Source organism: Hirundo rustica, chromosome 3, assembly GCF_015227805.2.
Source record: "Hirundo rustica isolate bHirRus1 chromosome 3, bHirRus1.pri.v3, whole genome shotgun sequence".
Lineage (NCBI taxonomy): Eukaryota > Metazoa > Chordata > Aves > Passeriformes > Hirundinidae > Hirundo > Hirundo rustica.
The window spans coordinates 50,504,131-50,522,333 of record NC_053452.1 but is presented as its reverse complement, the minus strand read 5'-3'; the positions used below and the strand labels follow the sequence as shown (position 1 = coordinate 50,522,333).

Here is an 18,203-nt window from a genome sequence, read left to right as displayed (position 1 = left end):
GTTTTTTTCAATAAAAGCCATATTGCTTGGATGTAAAAAGAACATAATGCAGATATCAAGCCAATTTATAAACCGTATCTGTCATCTTTGAGCCAGGATAGAGGTAAAAGTCAGATGTATCCCAATAGGACAGCTAATTAACTCTGTTCTCTGTAGGCTTTACCCTCTCAGTAATAAAATGTAAAAGAGTTCACTGCTTTTGTTGGTTTTTAAAATGCTATAGTTCAGAAACAAACTCTTCAGTGTCTCCCAATTCACCTCAAGTTTATCTAGAATTCTTAGGAATTATAGCTTCACTTTGGTTTTCTCAATTTCTTAAGAAGTGTTTATTATGTTTCATAATCGTTACTTGGTACAGACATTCTAAAAACATCTTCCAGCCATGCTAAAATAGGGGTATGTGCCTAACTGGGACCCAAGCAAGTATACCCAGAAGAAACAGCAAGTTCATTCACCATGTGAATCTTGACTTGTCCCTGAGGGCTGTTTGGCCTTTACAGCGAAGAGCTGGCCTGCAAAGGAGCATTAATCTTTACTTATGTGTTACATATTTGTTGCTCACATTTCAAAACGTTCTGAGAATATCCACAGATAGAGCTAATTCTTACTTTAACCTAAAATAAATCTCCTGTGAAATAGCTTTAATTTATGCAGGAGTGATTAAATTGCATGGCTTCTGTCTATCCTCATTGTAGGAGATCCAAGACTGCACAAAAGGTTCCAAGTTCAGCTTGCAAACCACTACAAAAGCTGGGGATACCTGTTATCCCCAGTTCAGCGTTTCCAGCTGCCAAGGCCCAGCACTAAGGCTCAAGCCCCTCTGCCACCCTCTGTTGCACACACCAACACACACACAACTCCTCTGCTGGCTGCCAGCAGAGGAGACACCTTATGGAAGGCAAGCTTCTAAGACTTGGTACTAGAGCAGACTTTTAGCAGGAAAGGTGAAACTGAACAGGAAACTTGTTTTATTTAGACGCAAATTTTGCCCAGTTCTTTGCAAGACTGCCTTGCATACCTAGGCCTAAGTACTCAAACTCAACTGACAAAAACTTTCAGCCCTGTTCTCCAGTATGTGAGGAACATATGCTCTTCAAATTACCTGCACCAGCTTTCAGGCATACTGAAAAACAGTTTCCTACATATTCCCCTTATTATTGTAAACTGAAGCAGTTCCCCACAAAATTTGCAAGCAAAATGTCTGACTACTTCATCCATGCCCTCATCTATCTATGTGGAACAAAGTTTGAAAAATGTCATCTCTGAATTCTTCAGAAGATGGATGTACTGACTTGAGATCGCTGACTTCAGAAAGTCTCTAATAAGTCTGCACAGTGTTCTAACAGGACCACAAAACGCTGGACTTTCCCTTCCAATGTTAATACAAACAAACATGTCAGGTATTAGAGCATTTTATTTCCCCAAGCAACGCATCTCACAGTGTTGGTCTGAGGTCTTTCCACCTTTTAAAACTCAACATTATTTTTACTGTAAGTAATCAGAAAGCCTATTTTAAGTGACAAATCAGAATCAGCATCTGTTCAGTATGCAGTCTGATCGAAGACTATGTCACCTCGAAGCATTTTACTTCTTAGTAGTGAGTAACCCTTATATTCTTATTCCATATTAACACACCCCAGCCCAACATTAATATCTTTCTTTGATGTAAGATAGAAAAAACTTTAATGCTAGGTTACTAGAAAGCATAAGGAGGAAAAAAAAAAAAAAAAAAAAAAATTCTCATTTGTATCAGAAAGAATCGAGGTTTGAAAACCTCAAAGGTACAGAAAAGAGGAAAATAAAGCAAGAAAACAGTGTTTAAAGAAAAGCCATTTTGGAATTTTTAAGTACTACAGGGACTGATTTATGCCGTACCACAAACCACCCCACATAATATTGCTACCAAGAAATCAAACCCTTTGAGTACAAACAAACTTCCCCTCTCTCCGCCCAAAACTGAGTTTTGTAAGCAAGCGTCAATCCGCCCGGTCGGGGAAATGCTGTCTGGGAGCATCCGAGACTTTCACCTCGGACGGTTGCACTGAAACGCTCAATACCGAGAACCAGCACTCCTCTGGGAACCAAAACCTCGTACTAGGAAACTACCAAACCAAACATTAGGAATGCCCAGGAAGCTTTATTATATTCCCCTCGAAAAAAAAGGCGAACGACTGCACAGTCAGAGTCCAGAAGCAGGCATTTTGCGAGGCTTCTCCCGGTCAGTCCTCGGCGGGAATCACACGGGAGAGGGCCGGGCCCAGGAGGACGCAGGGTCACGACTCGTCGGGCTTGTCGGCGGGCGGCCCGCAGGGCTGCAGCATCTTCTCCATCAGGTTGAAGCGGACGCGCGCCTTGCTCTCGTTCTCGGCGATGGCGAAGTAGTTGAGCAGGTCGAAGTGGCCCATGTAGGAGCAGTACGAGTCGCGGTGCTGGTTCACCAGCCACTCCCACTTGGTGGTGTCGGCGTGCCCCGTGCCGATGTACTTGGACTGCAGGTGCTCCAGCTGGCTGTGGATGGTGTAGCGGTCCGTCATGGCGCGGGATGGCGGGCGGACAGGCGGACGGGCCTGGGCGGGCGGACGGCTCTCGGCTCCGGGACCTTTTCCGGCGGGCGCAGCAGCGCTTCCCGCCGCTGTTCCTGCCGCAGTGCCCGACGGGAGCGCGCCGGGAAGGGCCTGCCGGGAGCTGTAGTCTCACCGCCCAGGCGGGCTCTGATATAACTAAATGTTGATATCGTAATAGAATACGGATCAGATCCCGGTCTGATCACGTCAGATGGCTAATCCATAGTAAGGCAAATGGTAGTTACAAGGCTGGGCCGGAATCTGTAAAACAGGGTTATTTTGAAGCACCTATGCGAGGGCTGAGGACTGGCTCCAGATCGGATTTCGTGTTCTGAGCACGGGTACGGGGCTGCGCCTCAGACGGAGGCAGACGCTCAGCTGAACTTCGATGTAAAGCCTTCAGCTTCCCGTCAATTTGTAAAGCAAAGATACGGCTTTGATACTGACCAATTCACCTGGAATCCAAAGGGCATGCATGTCAAATCTGGCTACGAAATACCCACGTAGTGGGTCACGGGGAACGACATCAAAAAGTCTCTCCTGCCAGGAGGTGTGAGAAAACAGGAAAGCAAAGCCCCGAGGCTCTCGCTTCAGGGCACAGCTTAATCCCAGCTCCTGACATCGGCTCTTTATAAACCGCAACTCGGTGTTGCTTCCCAAATACGCGCCATGGGGAGCGTGGCTCTGGAGAAGGAAAAGGGTACCACAAAACCATCCAGGGGGTGCCAAGAGCAGCACAACACCCCTTTTCGGTGGCCCTTTGCTTGGAGAGAGGGCAATACACCACCTTCTGTGGTCACTCTCACACAAGTCCACGTAGAGGGGGGCTGAAGAGGTCACAGCATTTGCAGGTCCTCCCAAAAGAAGAGGCTTGGTGAGGTTACTTCTGCTGCATACAGCCGAGGAAAAGTCCTGTACGTCCTATCCCTGTTCCTTTGTAACTTGGAGAGCTCTGAGTTACTCTTCCCTAGGCAGGCTGTGCAGCTGAGCAGGGTCAGGGGATTTAAGTCAAAATTAAATATTAATGGTGAAAAAGATATTTTACAGTGCAGCTAGTATTTTATCTGCATGTTAAACTCACAAGCAGATATAAAACCCACCGAAAATATGACTTGTGTTACCTATCTTCTTTTGGTCAAAGTGAAGCTTGAAATAAACTCTATCATCCACCAAAACAGAAGTTTTTTTCCAGCTCTGTTCAAGAGCTTACATAATGTGAGGTTTAAAATGCATTAAATGATTCATGCTTTCATATGCTAGGAGTGTTTTTAATTATTTGGTTTAAAATAGGAAAGACACATTGCCAGATTTTTTTTTTCATTAGGATGCTGAGCTATTTCTTCCTGTCCTTGTAAAGGCCCTGTAGTCAAAAAGAAATCCACAGAAATATTTTGTGAAAACCCAGATGATTCTCTGCCCCTTGTTTAAAAGTGAGCATCTTATAAAACCAAGGCCATATAAAGCAATGTAAAAACAACGTTCTGAAGTGTCCTTACCCTTCAGAGCAAAGGGCTAAATGAGGACTATAATTTTTTATTTTTGTTATTTCTATGAGGATCTGTTGAGTCATTGCTACCAAGGCTTACTTAGTTGGCAGCAGATTACACAGCCGGATACAGCAATTGCATTCTGTGGTTGTTTTCAGAGAGACCAGGAGAGGAAAAACAAACAAACATGACACTTTAGGAGTTTCTATGTATGCTGGCATACCAAAAGAAAAAAAAAGAAAAAAGAAAAAAGAAAAAAGAAAAGAAAAGAAAAGAAAAGAAAAGAAAAGAAAAGAAAAGAAAAGAAAAGAAAAGAAAAGAAAAGAAAAGAAAAGAAAAGAAAAGAAAAGAAAAGAAAAGAAAAGCATATTCTCAACAAGGGAGAGCTGAGAGCTTTCATTTGTTTTAAATGGCATTTTTCTAAAGAGTGGATTGGCAAGAAGGATGCTAGCTTTTATTAGATGTTCCATGCCAACACAGTGACACATAGGGCTGCTCTCACAGCTGTTTTGAAGTTATCCTCTTGGAAACTCTAAACCAGGAGGTGTATTGATTAAAATACTCAGTCTTTGGAGCAGAAAAGATTCCCAGAAGCTTATCCATCCCTTGCAGATGTTGAAGTTTCTAGAAGTAATAACTGCATTAAATTAAACAGGTGTAGGAGTTCTCGTTAAAACAAAGAAGCAAACAAACAACACAACATAAAACCAAGCTAAAATCAAAACCAAAACAAACCACAAAAAAAAAACCTCCAACCAACCAAAACAGTGAAATAACAACAATAAAAACACAACCAAGCAAAACCAAACAAACACAAACAAAAAACCCCAAACCTGAATGGAAAGTGTAAATCTGAAAATTTCAGCAAGTTTGTTAGTGGGCCAGATAAAAATACTGCATTCAGGCATCCAGAGCTCTGGGAAAACACACCAAAACTTCACTCTATATTGGCTTTGGTCAAAAACCTCTGAGACTGCCAGACAAGCTCAACAATACAAGGCAGAAAAAATAGGTAGTAAAATTTCCAGCTGAGAGGCAAGTAACAATTATTTACAAGTAATTACTTAACTTCAATTTCACTCTAAAAAGAAAAGCTTTCATCTGCTAGCTTTCAAGAATTGTATTCAATTATTATCACATTCTCGTCATTTCTTGCTCTATACAGAAACAAAATCTGTTGTTGGGCCTTCTTTTTCTTGTTAGGTCCATTTTGTACAAAATGAATGCCTGCACTAGGGCACTTTCATTTCAAGTTTAGGAATACTAAAAGAGTGGGGGAAAGAGGATGCAGATATGTATGAAGAGAATTATTGCTCAGTGGTAATATGCTTGTATGACTAGGATTCCTGAAAAAGTAGCATTTTGGGATATGTCAAGGTTTTTGCACTGAATGCCATTAAATATCATTATCAGAATATACAATAATGGATGCTTACTTATGGAAATCACATAAATGTGTTGATTTAAGTGCGGAAATTATCTGCTTGGAGAGTAACACCGTATCCCTTCAAGCTGAGTTTCAAAAGGTGGAGACATCGGGAGGATGTAAGGAACTGCGGAGGCCACTGGGTGTCAGGGTTGAACGTGCAAAAATTCTTCTTCCATTAAATTGTTCGTCGCTCCTCCGAAATGTAGAGAAAAAGGGTAGAGGGGGCTGCTGGACCAAGAAAGACAGCGTCAGTGGCTGACCGGTGCAAGATATAACCAAATTTTTGAATTCCCTCCTGACTCTTTGGGTGGAAGTTTGAAGACATAAATACCCTGCAAACAAGAGGATGTGACAATCACAATAGATAAATCCAACACACACCCAGAAAGATGATAAAATGGGGAGGCATGCCTTATTTTTATTTTTTCCCAGAAATTCCTCTATTCTTCACTATGTTGATTTATCCTACAAATACAGGAAATGTATTTCCTACAAATGAGGGGAGAAATTTGAGATTGCATTAGCCTGGCAAGAATGGTGCTGGAACTTAAATAATGATAAAAACCCATTGTCTATTGTAATGTGATTTTTTATTTTTTAAGTATATATTTCATTAAAAATATGTTGTTTCTGTTAAAACAGGGTTCTTAGATCATTATTTGCAGAGGTCACATTACAACTTAGCAATTTTAGGATGGAAAATTACGTTCTTCTAATTACATATTTTGGGGTTTTTTTCAGATTTCCCATGCTATCTCATGAACTGTGATGCAGTTTCTCAAATGCTGTTACAGCCTATGGACATTGTCAGCCCCAGAAAGCTCTTATTTAGGCCCTGTAAGAGGTGGAAGAAAATTTTGCTGCTTTTCTCAAAGTTCCTGTAAAAATAAAATGGTTTTTCACAAGCAAACATCTTTTCCCACCTTGTTTTATGTAAATTCCTCTGATTTCTTTCTTTGCCTTGTAGTCAGAATCATGATTTTGCTACAGGGTAGGAGTATGTCTTGACACTGCATCCACCCACAGCCTTTGGGCTGCTTCTGGGACAGAGGAAACACAGTCTTTGCCAGCATGGTTCGGTTTCAAACTTTCTTCCACTATTAGAAACTATGTTTTGTTACTGCTTTGATTTTATAGTGCGTAAATACTCCAACATCTGAAAGCTGTTCTAGGGTTGTATGGCTGATTCTCTGCCAAAGCTATAGACTGGAAGAATGTGGAGTGAAAAAATGAGGAAAGAAGAAATACTGTGTATCCTACCATTGAAGGCAAACACTTTATGCTGCACTGTATCAACCCAGTCGATCATATGATCTTGAATCAAACTGCAGCTGGGGAAATTCACCTCTGAAGTCAAACTGAGGAGACCCGTGACCTGCACTAATGGTGTCTTGCCTAGGAGCAGCTTAGGAATCACAGAGACTGTGCCTTGCAGCTTCACATGCCATCAGCTGCTTGTGAACATCACTGTGATGCTCTATGCCTTCTGTATGGGTCTGAATAACAGCTGTGTGCCTTAGGTGTGCAGCACAACTGAATTAGCTAAAGTTAGGTGCCACTGGGGATTTCCTAACGAGGTGCAGGAGCACCCTAAAAGCAGAGAGGCAGTAGGGGTCACTAGCACAGCGCTTACAGATGAGACACTGAAATAAATACTGTGGTGATCTGAGGAATGTGGTGTGGAGGGAGATGGAGCACAACGGAGGCCTGGTAGACGCAGCTCTCACTTGCTATTTAGAGGGAAGTTCTTTATTCCAAAGCCACCACTTTGAAAATAAAAGCGTGTCCACTAATGTGATTAGTTACCCCTTCAGGCTAAAAATAGAGCCAGTAATAGTCTGGCAGGTGAATTGAAATTACATATACATTTTTGTAATGGGAGAGGTTTGTTCTTGTCATGCATTTGGAAATAAAATGAAGTCATAAGAGTAAACACAGCAAAACTGGGGAAGACTACAGGACTATTCAAGAAGCAGCTGTATTCTGCCTGTTTTCTTTACATGTCTTTTCTTCATTAGCTCCAGATAAACTGCCACAGCTAATACAGCTATTAATTGTGTCCAATAAGGTGCTACAAAAGTAGCAGTGGTGAAAGATACATCTTTAAATAGGCCAATATTTTGAATATTAGAAATGTACACAAAATTATATTAGAAGAAATTGATTTGGCCGTTGAGTAGCTTTGTGTCTTATCGCTGTATGCTTTCTGTGTGCAAGAAAGAGTAAGAACAGAGGAAGTGACTTTCCTTTTTTTAAGTCTGACTTGAAGATGCTTAATGCAGCTGTTTCTTTTTTTATGTGCCACATAATTATCATGTTTTAAAAATACTGATTTCTTCAGAACAGTACTTAAAAGTGTTCTGTACAGAGAAGCCTATCTGTAGCCAGCCTTTTCTCTCTTCAGCTTTCCCCATCACACATGGTGCACAAGTATTCATCATTTCACCTTCTTCTCTGCAGTAAGCACAGAGGACATTGGTGTCATCACCCTTATCTAGACAAAAAAAATCCATCATCTGTATTGTGCACAAGGGCAGCTCATCTGTTACTGCACAGCAAGTCAGTTCATAAAAGTATAAAATAAGAGCAGGAGAAGCATGGAGCCTCTGATATTAGTGAGTCATCAGCTTGCCTATTTGAAATGTGATATACTAATTCATGTTGTGAAATTTCAGACAGTGGATTGCTCGTGGGACAAACAGCAAAGGAGAGAGGGGGCAGCAGTGGATATATAGGATATTAGTATCACTGCAGGTGGAAGAAGATAACTATCCCTTACATGTGTCTCTAAGAAATGGCACACCGGTCACCACAGAATTATAGAATAAAGTTTAAGTCTACCCTCTTTCAGTTTAAGGCCTTTTCACTTTGTCCTATCACTACACACCCTGCTAAAAAGTCCCTCTCCAGCCTTCTTGTAAGTCCCCTTTAGATACTGGGAGGCTGCTCTATAAGCCAGTTGTTTCTCAACCTGGGTTGGGAACTTCCTCATTTGAAATAAGAAATGTACATAAGCCTCTTGCATTTACTGTGAAAATAAAGCTCTCACTAATAAGAGGATGCAACATATCTCACCTTCAGCTTTACCAAAGTATCAAAAATTCTTATCGAAGTATTGCTGTTTATTACTTTTAAGGCAAATAGAACATAATTTTTCACAACACCAAGCACCACAGACAAATTACCATGTTCAAATCACAGCTCTTAGTAACTCATAATAAATGTCTTTTTGATTGCTGGTTTCATTGTTGGGAATGTCTTATTCATCTCCAGCTGAAAATTGCTTAAATGACAAGATACTCAAAATAAAAAATAAACCCAGAGTGTAGAGACTTGGTAAGGAATAAGCCACTGGAAGCAAGGCATTTGTAGTCACGAGTAGGCAATGTTAGTAATGTCTGATGATAATCATCCCATCTATACAATTTGGAATGTGATTTGAGAGCTTGAAAGAGAATTGCTGATTTTCCAAAGCAAGCATTCAAGGAGTACAGCAAAAAGATATTATCTCTTTAGACTATAATATTTCTTCCCACCTCCTCAGCACCATGCAGACAAAGAAACCTTGAAACCAACAAAAACCAGGCACTACTTGACAAAAAATCACCCAAACATGGATATTTAAAGTAAGCTTTCAAAGATGTGATTTCTTTTGCTGTTGTTTTTAAATAGGATGTATTGTTTGCTTTCCTTTTTTTTTTTTTTCTTTTTGCATTTTCAGCTTCTGTATTTCACTTTGTGTTTGCTCTTCTCCATAATGTTTGAAAATATTTATTTTTATGATGTTTGAAGGTACTTAATTTTAGAAGATTAGAGCTGAACACGTTCACATACTTGTTTGCAGGGAAAGAGGCTTTAAGAAAAGCACTGTGAAAACTGCTGGCACCGGGGCTGTAATCTAGAGCCCCAACAGGATGTGCGTAGATCGTGCCGACGACGGCTGATGCATCTCTCAGAATAGCTGTTACTAAGCGCAGATGATTTGGTACTCACATACAGCTGTGTATTGCAGCCCATTTGTGGAAAAGCCTTCAGTATGCAATGCAAACATTTGAAAACCGTAACTGTCCGTTCCCTTTTCTCTGTCTTTTTCAGCCTTTTGTAACTCAACAATGAGCTCCTCCTCTTGGCTAAGGCATTCTCCTACAGTGTTTGCACTCACCCAATGGGGCCTTGTTCACAGCCTCGTGGTGCTATTGTTACATCAACTATCATGGCTGTTTGTGATATTCACCTCTGGGCATAAAGACACCTGGTTATGGACAGGATTAATGGGATATATTTTTAACAGGCAGAGAAAGAGGAGTGCAGTCTATTCAGTGGGTTCTTCACTTTAAGCTCCAAATGCAGTCTAGACGTTCTGCCAGTAGATTTAAGAACTTAGACTTATGTTAGGTATTTCAAGTACTAAGACCATTGGCAGCAGTTGTTCATACTTGGCACCTCAAAAGCATCAAGCCTGAAGGGTAAGGAAGGCTTATTACTAGTGCCAGCAAAAAGTCAGCATTCAAGGAACAGGTTGGGGCAGAGATTCCCAAACCAACGTGTCCATGAACCTGTGACTGTCTGTACCTGTCATGACACCTTGTCATACTCAAACACGTAGGAAATTATTTGCAAACCTTGAAAGAAAAGTCAAAGACAATTAAAGAAATTAATTCTCAACTACATTTGCAATTACAGCAAGTTGTCAGGTGATTTTTATTAAGGTAAGGGATGAATACACAACAGAAAACAGTATCAGAAAAAAAAAAAAATCTAATCTCTTTTATTAGACCATGAACATTGGTCAATGTAATCCCATGACAGCTTTTCTCTCCCCCATTCAATGAGTTCCTTGCGTGAAGATGAGCTGCAGATTATTCTTGTATAAATTATATTCTATCTCATGTAGGCAATAAAAGCTCCACAATCTTTTCCTTACCGTGGCTGGCTGCTGAATTTATCAGTGTGAAAAGAGCTGCTCTGACTCAGCTGCAGAACTGCTTTGTCTTCTCATTGGAGAAGAGACTTGTCTAGCTGCTGAGTCACAAACTGGCTTGCATAACTGGAAGGGTAAAACCGGCTTGTCCAGTGACTCAGTTTGTAATTTGATCCTCCTCTCATTCCCTAATGCACATGCACCAGTATTTTGAAACTGCTGGGGTTGTTAATTACAGTTTGAATCATTTCAGTGGTACCCATGGAATGTGTCCTTCCAATACACTCTGCTGTTCAGTTCTCCCATAATTCCTGGTATGTGGCCAAGTGCTTCTTCCTTCACACTGGGGGGAAAAACTATCTGTGTTTTCCTTCACTACTAAACCCAGTCTCCATAATGATCCAAACAGATCTTCCAGTGGAGCTTAAATCAAAAAACCAGCACCTGTACTTTTCACCTTTTGTAAGGGACTATTATTACTCAGATTTAAAGACTATATTCACTAGTAAGTTAGGTTTAGGAAATAAGATGGATCTTTGTTTGCAGAGAATGTTGGCAGAGAAATCATAAGCCAAAATCTTCCTGCACGTGTAGGTACATTATTTTGACTTGCTGTTTGGGGAAGAAGAAAACGGCCTTTTAGCAAAGAATATTTTATGCTCAGGAGGAATTAGAAAAAAATGTTTGCATTGAGAGTTGTTTGTCTGATGCTCTATCAGCCAGAGAAACAGAAGCATGTAACTGTGGTTTAAGAAAAAGCTAGCCTTAAATCTAGATAGAAAAGAAAACAAAACATTGAGGGTAGTCATCTACTTTATGGAAGTCATTATTTCCTTTATAAAACATATTAGAAAGTGCAGCAGCCTTTCTCCTGAGAACTGTATACTATCCTACAAGCACTAACTCTTGATGGCCATACTAAGAAAGGGAAATACTCTCCTAATCAAGTAGATGAGGATGTTGACACAGGCACTGAAATCCCAGGCCAGGAGCCCCAGGTTGACCTGGTGTCGGAGCAGGCTCGTTGGTAGTACTGCACTGTGCCCATCACCCCAGCTCTGCTCCAGCTCTCCATGAAGGTTTTTCACTGACTCAGCTCAGCATAGCACAGCACACCACCTCTAGGTGAGACTTGTTTATGACTGTAATAGTTTGATTTAGGTAAGTGAGCCCTTTGGAAAATTTTGTTGTGAGTTAAGTTTCTGTTTCCTCCTACAAACTCAAGCAGAGTCTGAGCTGAGCCCACATTCACACTGACACATTTCTCGCCCTTCTCACACTGTGCCGAGAAGCTCCTCTGAAAGCTGCATTTTGATTTGTATGCAGACACAGTCAAATCATTAAATACAAGCTCTACCATTTTTGTAGCAAAGCTGAAAATTTCCCAAATCAAAATGAAATTCTGTTTGCCCAGGATGAGCTGGAGGGAGGTGGGGGTGAATCTAAATACACTTTTAAATTGCTTTGACCAATATGTTCCATACAAGCAACAACTTGCACATTGACCCAATGATACCTTTTCAGCTGTTTGAATGCTTGAATGCAACCTTCATCTCAGAAATCTTACAGCTATTGGTTTTTAGGGAGCTGTCTGAAGATACAGGTCACCTTCAACCTCTTTTTTAGTTTTCTCCTGAATGGTATTAATGGCTTGTAAAAGAAATAGCCTTTGAGTTTAGACAGACAGCTAATAGCCTTTGAGTTTTGACAGACAGGTAGTAGGATTTTCCTAAGAAAAGTACTCTTTTCTTGTAAAAGTACACTAGCACAAAACATTTCTTAGAGATGTGTGGTGCTATTGGGTTTGAATTACTCTGCCTGTATCTGGGTGTGAACCCCTACTTCCCCAAGGTTTGGGGCATCAGAGTTGGGATTCTTGGATCAGCTCTTTAGGAAGACGAGACACTACCAAGTCTGGTTGTTATTTGCAGTTGTGTAAGTATCTGAGTTCTGGGAACTTGTTCGTGCTTGTCTCTAGGATCTTGGAAGCATTTAATTAAAAAAAAATAAATGTTTTAACTGCCAAAGACAGCTGCCAGACCATTTATATAATTAATTTCATTTTGCCTTCTGGTACTTGTCTTAAGAGCATTGGCTAGAGGACCCATTTGGTCCATTCACTCACCTGGATACATGTTCCTTATCATGGATTCTTTGGATGGTTTGGGTTGGAAGGGACCTTAAAGATCATTCAGTTCTAACCCACCAGCCATGGGCAGGGACAGCTTTCCTTACACCAGGTAGCTCAAATACCCAAACAACCAGATCCAACCCATCCAACAGTTCTAGGGATGGGACATCCACAACTTCTCTGGGCAACCTGTTCCAGTGCCCCACCACCCTCACAACAAAGAATTTATTCTAAATATCTCATCTAAACTTACACTCTTTCAGATTAAAGCCATTTTCCCTTTTCCTATCACTACATATCCTTATAAAAAAAATTGATTCTCCTCTATACCAGAAACAAAACAACTCACTGTCTATTCTCCATGTTATTCTTCCTGTAGTTTACAATAATGGGCCTGTTTCATTTGATGCCATGTTCAAACTTCCACTGACTTCACTGAAAGGAGAATTTGGCAATTAATTTTAACTGGTACAGACTCATTAAATATCACACAGTTTTTTCCATGTCATCTGAATAGCATTCACACATAAGAAAGTACTGAAGGGAGATAATTATTTAAGTAGAAAGGTGGCTGTACAGAGGCATAAGCCTTTAGAGAAACAAAATATCTGTAAGAAAAAGCAGAGGCATGAAAAGACATGTAATCTTTTCATGAAAAGAGAGAACTAACACTCAGGGGATTTGGATGCAACTTCTAGTTAGATCAAGACTTGCTGTACACCTCTAGGCATTTTGACACTTTCTCTGATTTCTTTCCCATCTATAATACATGGGTAGCAATACACACAGCAGTATTTTAAAGTAATTGCTTGCAAATTGGTTTAGAGAACCTGAAGTGGAGCATCGTTTATAAATGTAATGCAATATTATTATTGTTGTCACATAAAAACCTAACTTGGTCCATCAATTTAATTGTCACCAAAGTCACATGGATGGCAGGGCTTCTAATGTTACTTGGAAAATCATCTTTCAAGTCTAATGTTTTCCTTCAACAACTGGCACATCTATCTCCTTTCATATTCACAAAATAAGATTCTGAGTATTTCCATGTAGTACAGGTTTGAAGACTGATGGGCATATTACTGGGTGTGTAAGAGAATTTGGAGTGTGCTTTTCAGCAGCTAATCAATCTCTCTTACCACTTGAAATATACTGCAAACATGTGTTACACTGTGATGCTGCCTGCCACAGTTCTTTGACCAAGTCACAGAGAGCACGGATACACCTCAGCACCTACCAACACCATAAAATTTTGGCAATGCTCCCTGTCAGGCCACCAGTTAGTGCCAGGAGAGTGTATTTCATGTCTTGCACTGACAGACAGCTTGGGGAGATTGCTTCACCCAGACACCTGAACGAAGACGGAGTTGTTTCCAAAGCAAGCTGCAAATGCTATAACTGCAGATACATATCACTGGAAATAAGAAATCTTTGGGAAATAAGTGCAGTGGATCAGTAGCCAAGAAATGTAGGTGTGTTGCTGTGAGAACATTGCCCATGAAGAGCTGGCTTTGCTGCAGCAGCTAACGAGCCTACCTTAGACACTGTTCATGCACTAACAGGCACTGCACAGGCAGCCTGGCTGTTCTTGCACTGTGGGATGTGGAATGTGGGATTTAAGGGCTTCCCTATATAGAGGGATCTTTCAGAACCAAGATCTGGCCTCTACAGTTGTGGATTTTGGACCACATTAGAATCACAGGTTAGGAGAGAGGTCAGGTAGTAATTTTGTCTAATCTCCTGCTCCAGCCTCTCAGAGTCAACATTGATCTCTATGCTTTGGCCAGATGGATCTAAATCTCTAATCTGCTGTTAGAGAATCTAAATCTTTTCTTCTCTAGGCTAAACAAACCTTGTTCCTTCAGCCTCTCCCTACAGGTCATACATTCCACACCTATGACCATCTTGGTGATGGACTCTTTGCTGGACTCACTCAAGTCCGTCTACATCCTCCTCATACTGGGAATCCCTGATCTGCTGACTTTCTTACAAAAATCAAGGAAAGGGAGCAAGAACTCTTCCTATAACATATTTTCAGGCCATGCAGTTCTATAGCAGTAGGGAGTGTGATTTATCTGCTTGCTCTTTCCCAAGAATAAGAAAAGTGTAATGCAGCAGAGAGAACATTACTCAGGTTTCCAAAGCTCACACCCATACATTCTCACATCCATACTGACCAGAGTAGCCCCGCAGATTGGCTGTGATTTTGAATTGCAAAAGTAGTTATGATCTTCTCTGTGAACCATAAGGGGCTAAATCCTATGTGGAGAATCTAGTCAGAGGGAGACAGAGGAATGGCACCATATGGGTAACAGAATAATCTTATAGAAAACTGTATATTCCAAGATTGGTGGAGATGGAAATTTAGGGATTCTGCCATCCTAGTGTGTCTTTTGCCCACCCCTCCTCCATGTTTCCTACAGAGTTTAAGGACTCCATGGCATCAATTAAATGGATGACCTGACCCCTTTGAGGAATGAAGGGGGAGAAAAAGTCTCTACAGAAGGTTTATCTTAGATGTAATTAATTTAACTGTTACTTAAGTTGTAGATATGGCAAGATTTCAATCATCACTTGGAAAAAATTCTTGCCATGTCACAAAATAGACACATTTTTCATCACAAATGGATGTATCAATCTCCTGTCATCTTCAGGTAGTGAGCATGTGGAAATTTCATATGCAGGTATTCAGTGCTATTTGGAATGAAGTAAACTTCTCTAGATGTATTCAAGATGTAGTACTGATTACTGGTAAACTTTAAATTTGCTGTTGTATATTAATCACAATTTTAAAATTATTTTATACTAAATATTAAACTTGCTTCAGTATATTGAATTTAAATCTGGTATTGAATTATTTTGTTAAGCTATACTTCATCTTAAATTCACACCAAATTTGTACTCACAGCAATTGTATATGCTGTAATTAATATAAAATATAGACAGTTGTTAAAATTATTATTTAGGTAGGATGTCCCCTTGCATAATTAAATAATAGTTGGGTTTTCTTTCATTTATCATTTGTAAAAATTTATTCTGTAAGATGGTAAACATGTTTAACATCCTTGTAACATACAGGTGTAACACTGCCTGTGTCTCCTACCAGGTTTGCAGTGAAACCAATGGTTCTGAGCTATGTAGCATAAGAAGTGTGGAGCATTGTTTTCTGTGCTTGTCCCCTGTCTGTGTGGTATTTCTAGGGAGGACTGCTTGCTGACCTTAGCCAAGAAGCAAGGTTTATACACATACACATACACATACACATACACATACACATACACATACACATACACGTACACGTACATGTACATATACATACACATGTATGTATGTATATATGTATGTAAAACCCATTTACAGGCCAAATAATTCTCTAGACGGACAAATTGGAAGAGTGGCTGTGCAGTCTGGTTTTCCTTCATCTGTTGGAACTTCCACATCACTTTGCTTACTCAGTTATTGAACTTGGCAAATGCAAAGGCCAGAATCTGACGTTTTGAGAGGAACAGAAGTTAAAGGATATGTTTAACAGGGTCAGTGCCCAGCTCCATCCTGATGGGTGCACATTAAATTAATTGGAAGCTAATAGTTGCTGTTCATGGAAAGATGGCTGTACCCCTTGGCTGATGCAGAGCCTCTCTCTCATCTGTTGCTGCCTCTGAACACAGGGTGAGTTTGGGAGAACTGGAAGCACCAGGGACTCACCCAGGTGCCCAGAAGGTTTGGACAGGTTTGATCTTTCTGTGAGTAACCACCAAGGCAGCTGCATCCATCAAATGCTGGCAGCTGTGTAAAAGCAGAGCAGGTACTGAGCTGCCCCTCCACCTTACTCACTTCTCATGTACAGAGGCTTCATGTACAGAGACACTCCCTGGCTGGGGAAAATGGGAGGAGACCCGTGGGCTCCCGTGGCGTTGCTGTAGCTGCCCAGTGCCCCCAGTACCTCCTGTCCATGCCTTTCTTAACTATGAGCCTTGAAGTGTGGCCGGGAGCAGCTGCCTCTCAGAATCCCGGGATACTTGCCACAGCCATCCGATAGGTTTCAAAGATAAAATATAAGCCTTCACTTTTCTCAGATAAGTTTTGCAAGGTGTTTGACAAATACCCTTCTACTTTGACAAGTACCATTAATTTTTAGGGCTTTTTTTTTTTTTTTTTTTTTTTTTTTTTTTTAGCTGAGACATGCAAACATCAGCAGTAACTTTGTTTCATTCCAGAGAAACTTATCATGCTGGTACAGTGTCCCATACAATTTGCTTACACACCACGTGCCTTGCCATTCCCAGAGGATTCCAGGCAGGAACTGGTCATTACTGGGCTGTGAAACAAGTTGCTCCCTGGCTGAGTATTCTCAGTTAAATAATCTCAAATAATTCTTCCCTTACCTTCAACTAAACAAAAAGCTTTTCTTTTTCTTCTCAGATCGGTAGCATGGCACTACCGTGCTACCCTTGGGAAGGTCTACCACAAGATATTTAGATTTACCCACAAAGCCACATGAAAGTTTTCCACATGTGCAGCATGCCTTCAGAAGAAGGTAGTCTGCATGGTACAGGAATTCCCTGTGCACTTTGGGCAGGCTCCCCACCACTTTCTGGATGTTATATTACTTGTTGAAAAGCACTGGCAGCATCGATAAGGTGATGCATCAACATGGCTGTATAGAATTTATGTTCACCCAATTCTAGGATAGAACTCTTTTATTTCATCAAAACTTGGTAAGTTTTAGAAAACAACAACTTTTCTATGAATGATTAATGGGAAGAGGATGTGCCAAAAAAAGCTATGGAAATGTCCCCATTTTGCAATATCTCTTTGTGAAGGTCTATTTACTCTTTGCCTCACCCTTCTAAGCCATCTCAGGCTTTTAACCTCTGGGGAAAAAAAACCAAAAAACCAAACCAAACCAAACCAAAAAACCCAGTAAAAATCAACAATCTTAAAACAAAACAAAAACCCCAAACAAATAAAAAACAAACAAAAACCAACCAACCAACCAACCAACCAACCAACCAACCAACCAACCAAAAACACACAAAAAAACCCCAAACAAACAAACAAACAAACCCCCCAAAAACTCCCCCCAAAACACCACCACACCTACTCCCCAGGTACTTCTGCCTTCACACCTAATATACATCCTGACCATTTTCTGGTCAGAGAGCAGTGATGAGGGGAAAATAACACATGTAGGTTTTGGCAATATGAACTTGCCCTAGAATCTGCTGTTACTGGGACTATATCCAAATCCGAGTGCCTGCTATGTGCTTTTGTCCTCTAGCTTTTTTATCCCTCTTGAATGACATAAAGATGTCCTTGTCCCTGCTCTGACAGGTTGCAAAGTGCTCTCTGTACCGCAGGAGTTAACTGATCTCAGTCTACGGGCATAAAAATGTGCAGGAGAAATGCCTCACTCCTGTCTGATATCAGGAGTTAGAATACACACCTTTACTGAAGTACAGGAACAGGGTTAGGTAAAGCTTCTCATTAGGCCGGCTGATGTGACAGGACCTTTGTCATGTTATAAGTATGGGCTATGCTCTTGCATTCAAAAGCTGTGACAGCAGCAGAGAAATCCAGTGGCTTACTTGATAGTCAACCAAGCCTTCCCAGAAATCAGTACTGTTCCATTGGCTCCAGTTAACTATGCTTGTTTACATCTATCCTGTGA

At 40.7% G+C, this 18,203-nt stretch overlaps 1 protein-coding gene across 1 annotated transcript; it reads right to left on the bottom strand.

Moving 5' to 3' along the window:
- Positions 1-297: 297 nt before the first annotated feature.
- Positions 298-2,606, bottom strand: SF3B5 (splicing factor 3b subunit 5). The gene has a single exon (XM_040060701.2). It carries the CDS (start codon positions 2,532-2,534, stop codon positions 2,274-2,276), a length of 261 nt encoding a protein of 86 aa, XP_039916635.1. The 5' UTR covers positions 2,535-2,606; the 3' UTR covers positions 298-2,273.
- Between the last annotated feature and the right edge of the window lie 15,597 nt (positions 2,607-18,203).

Coding starts and splice junctions, on each gene's coding strand:
- SF3B5 (XM_040060701.2), bottom strand. CDS start 2,534: ATGACGGACCGCTACACCATCCACAGCCAGCTGGAGCACCTGCAGTCC.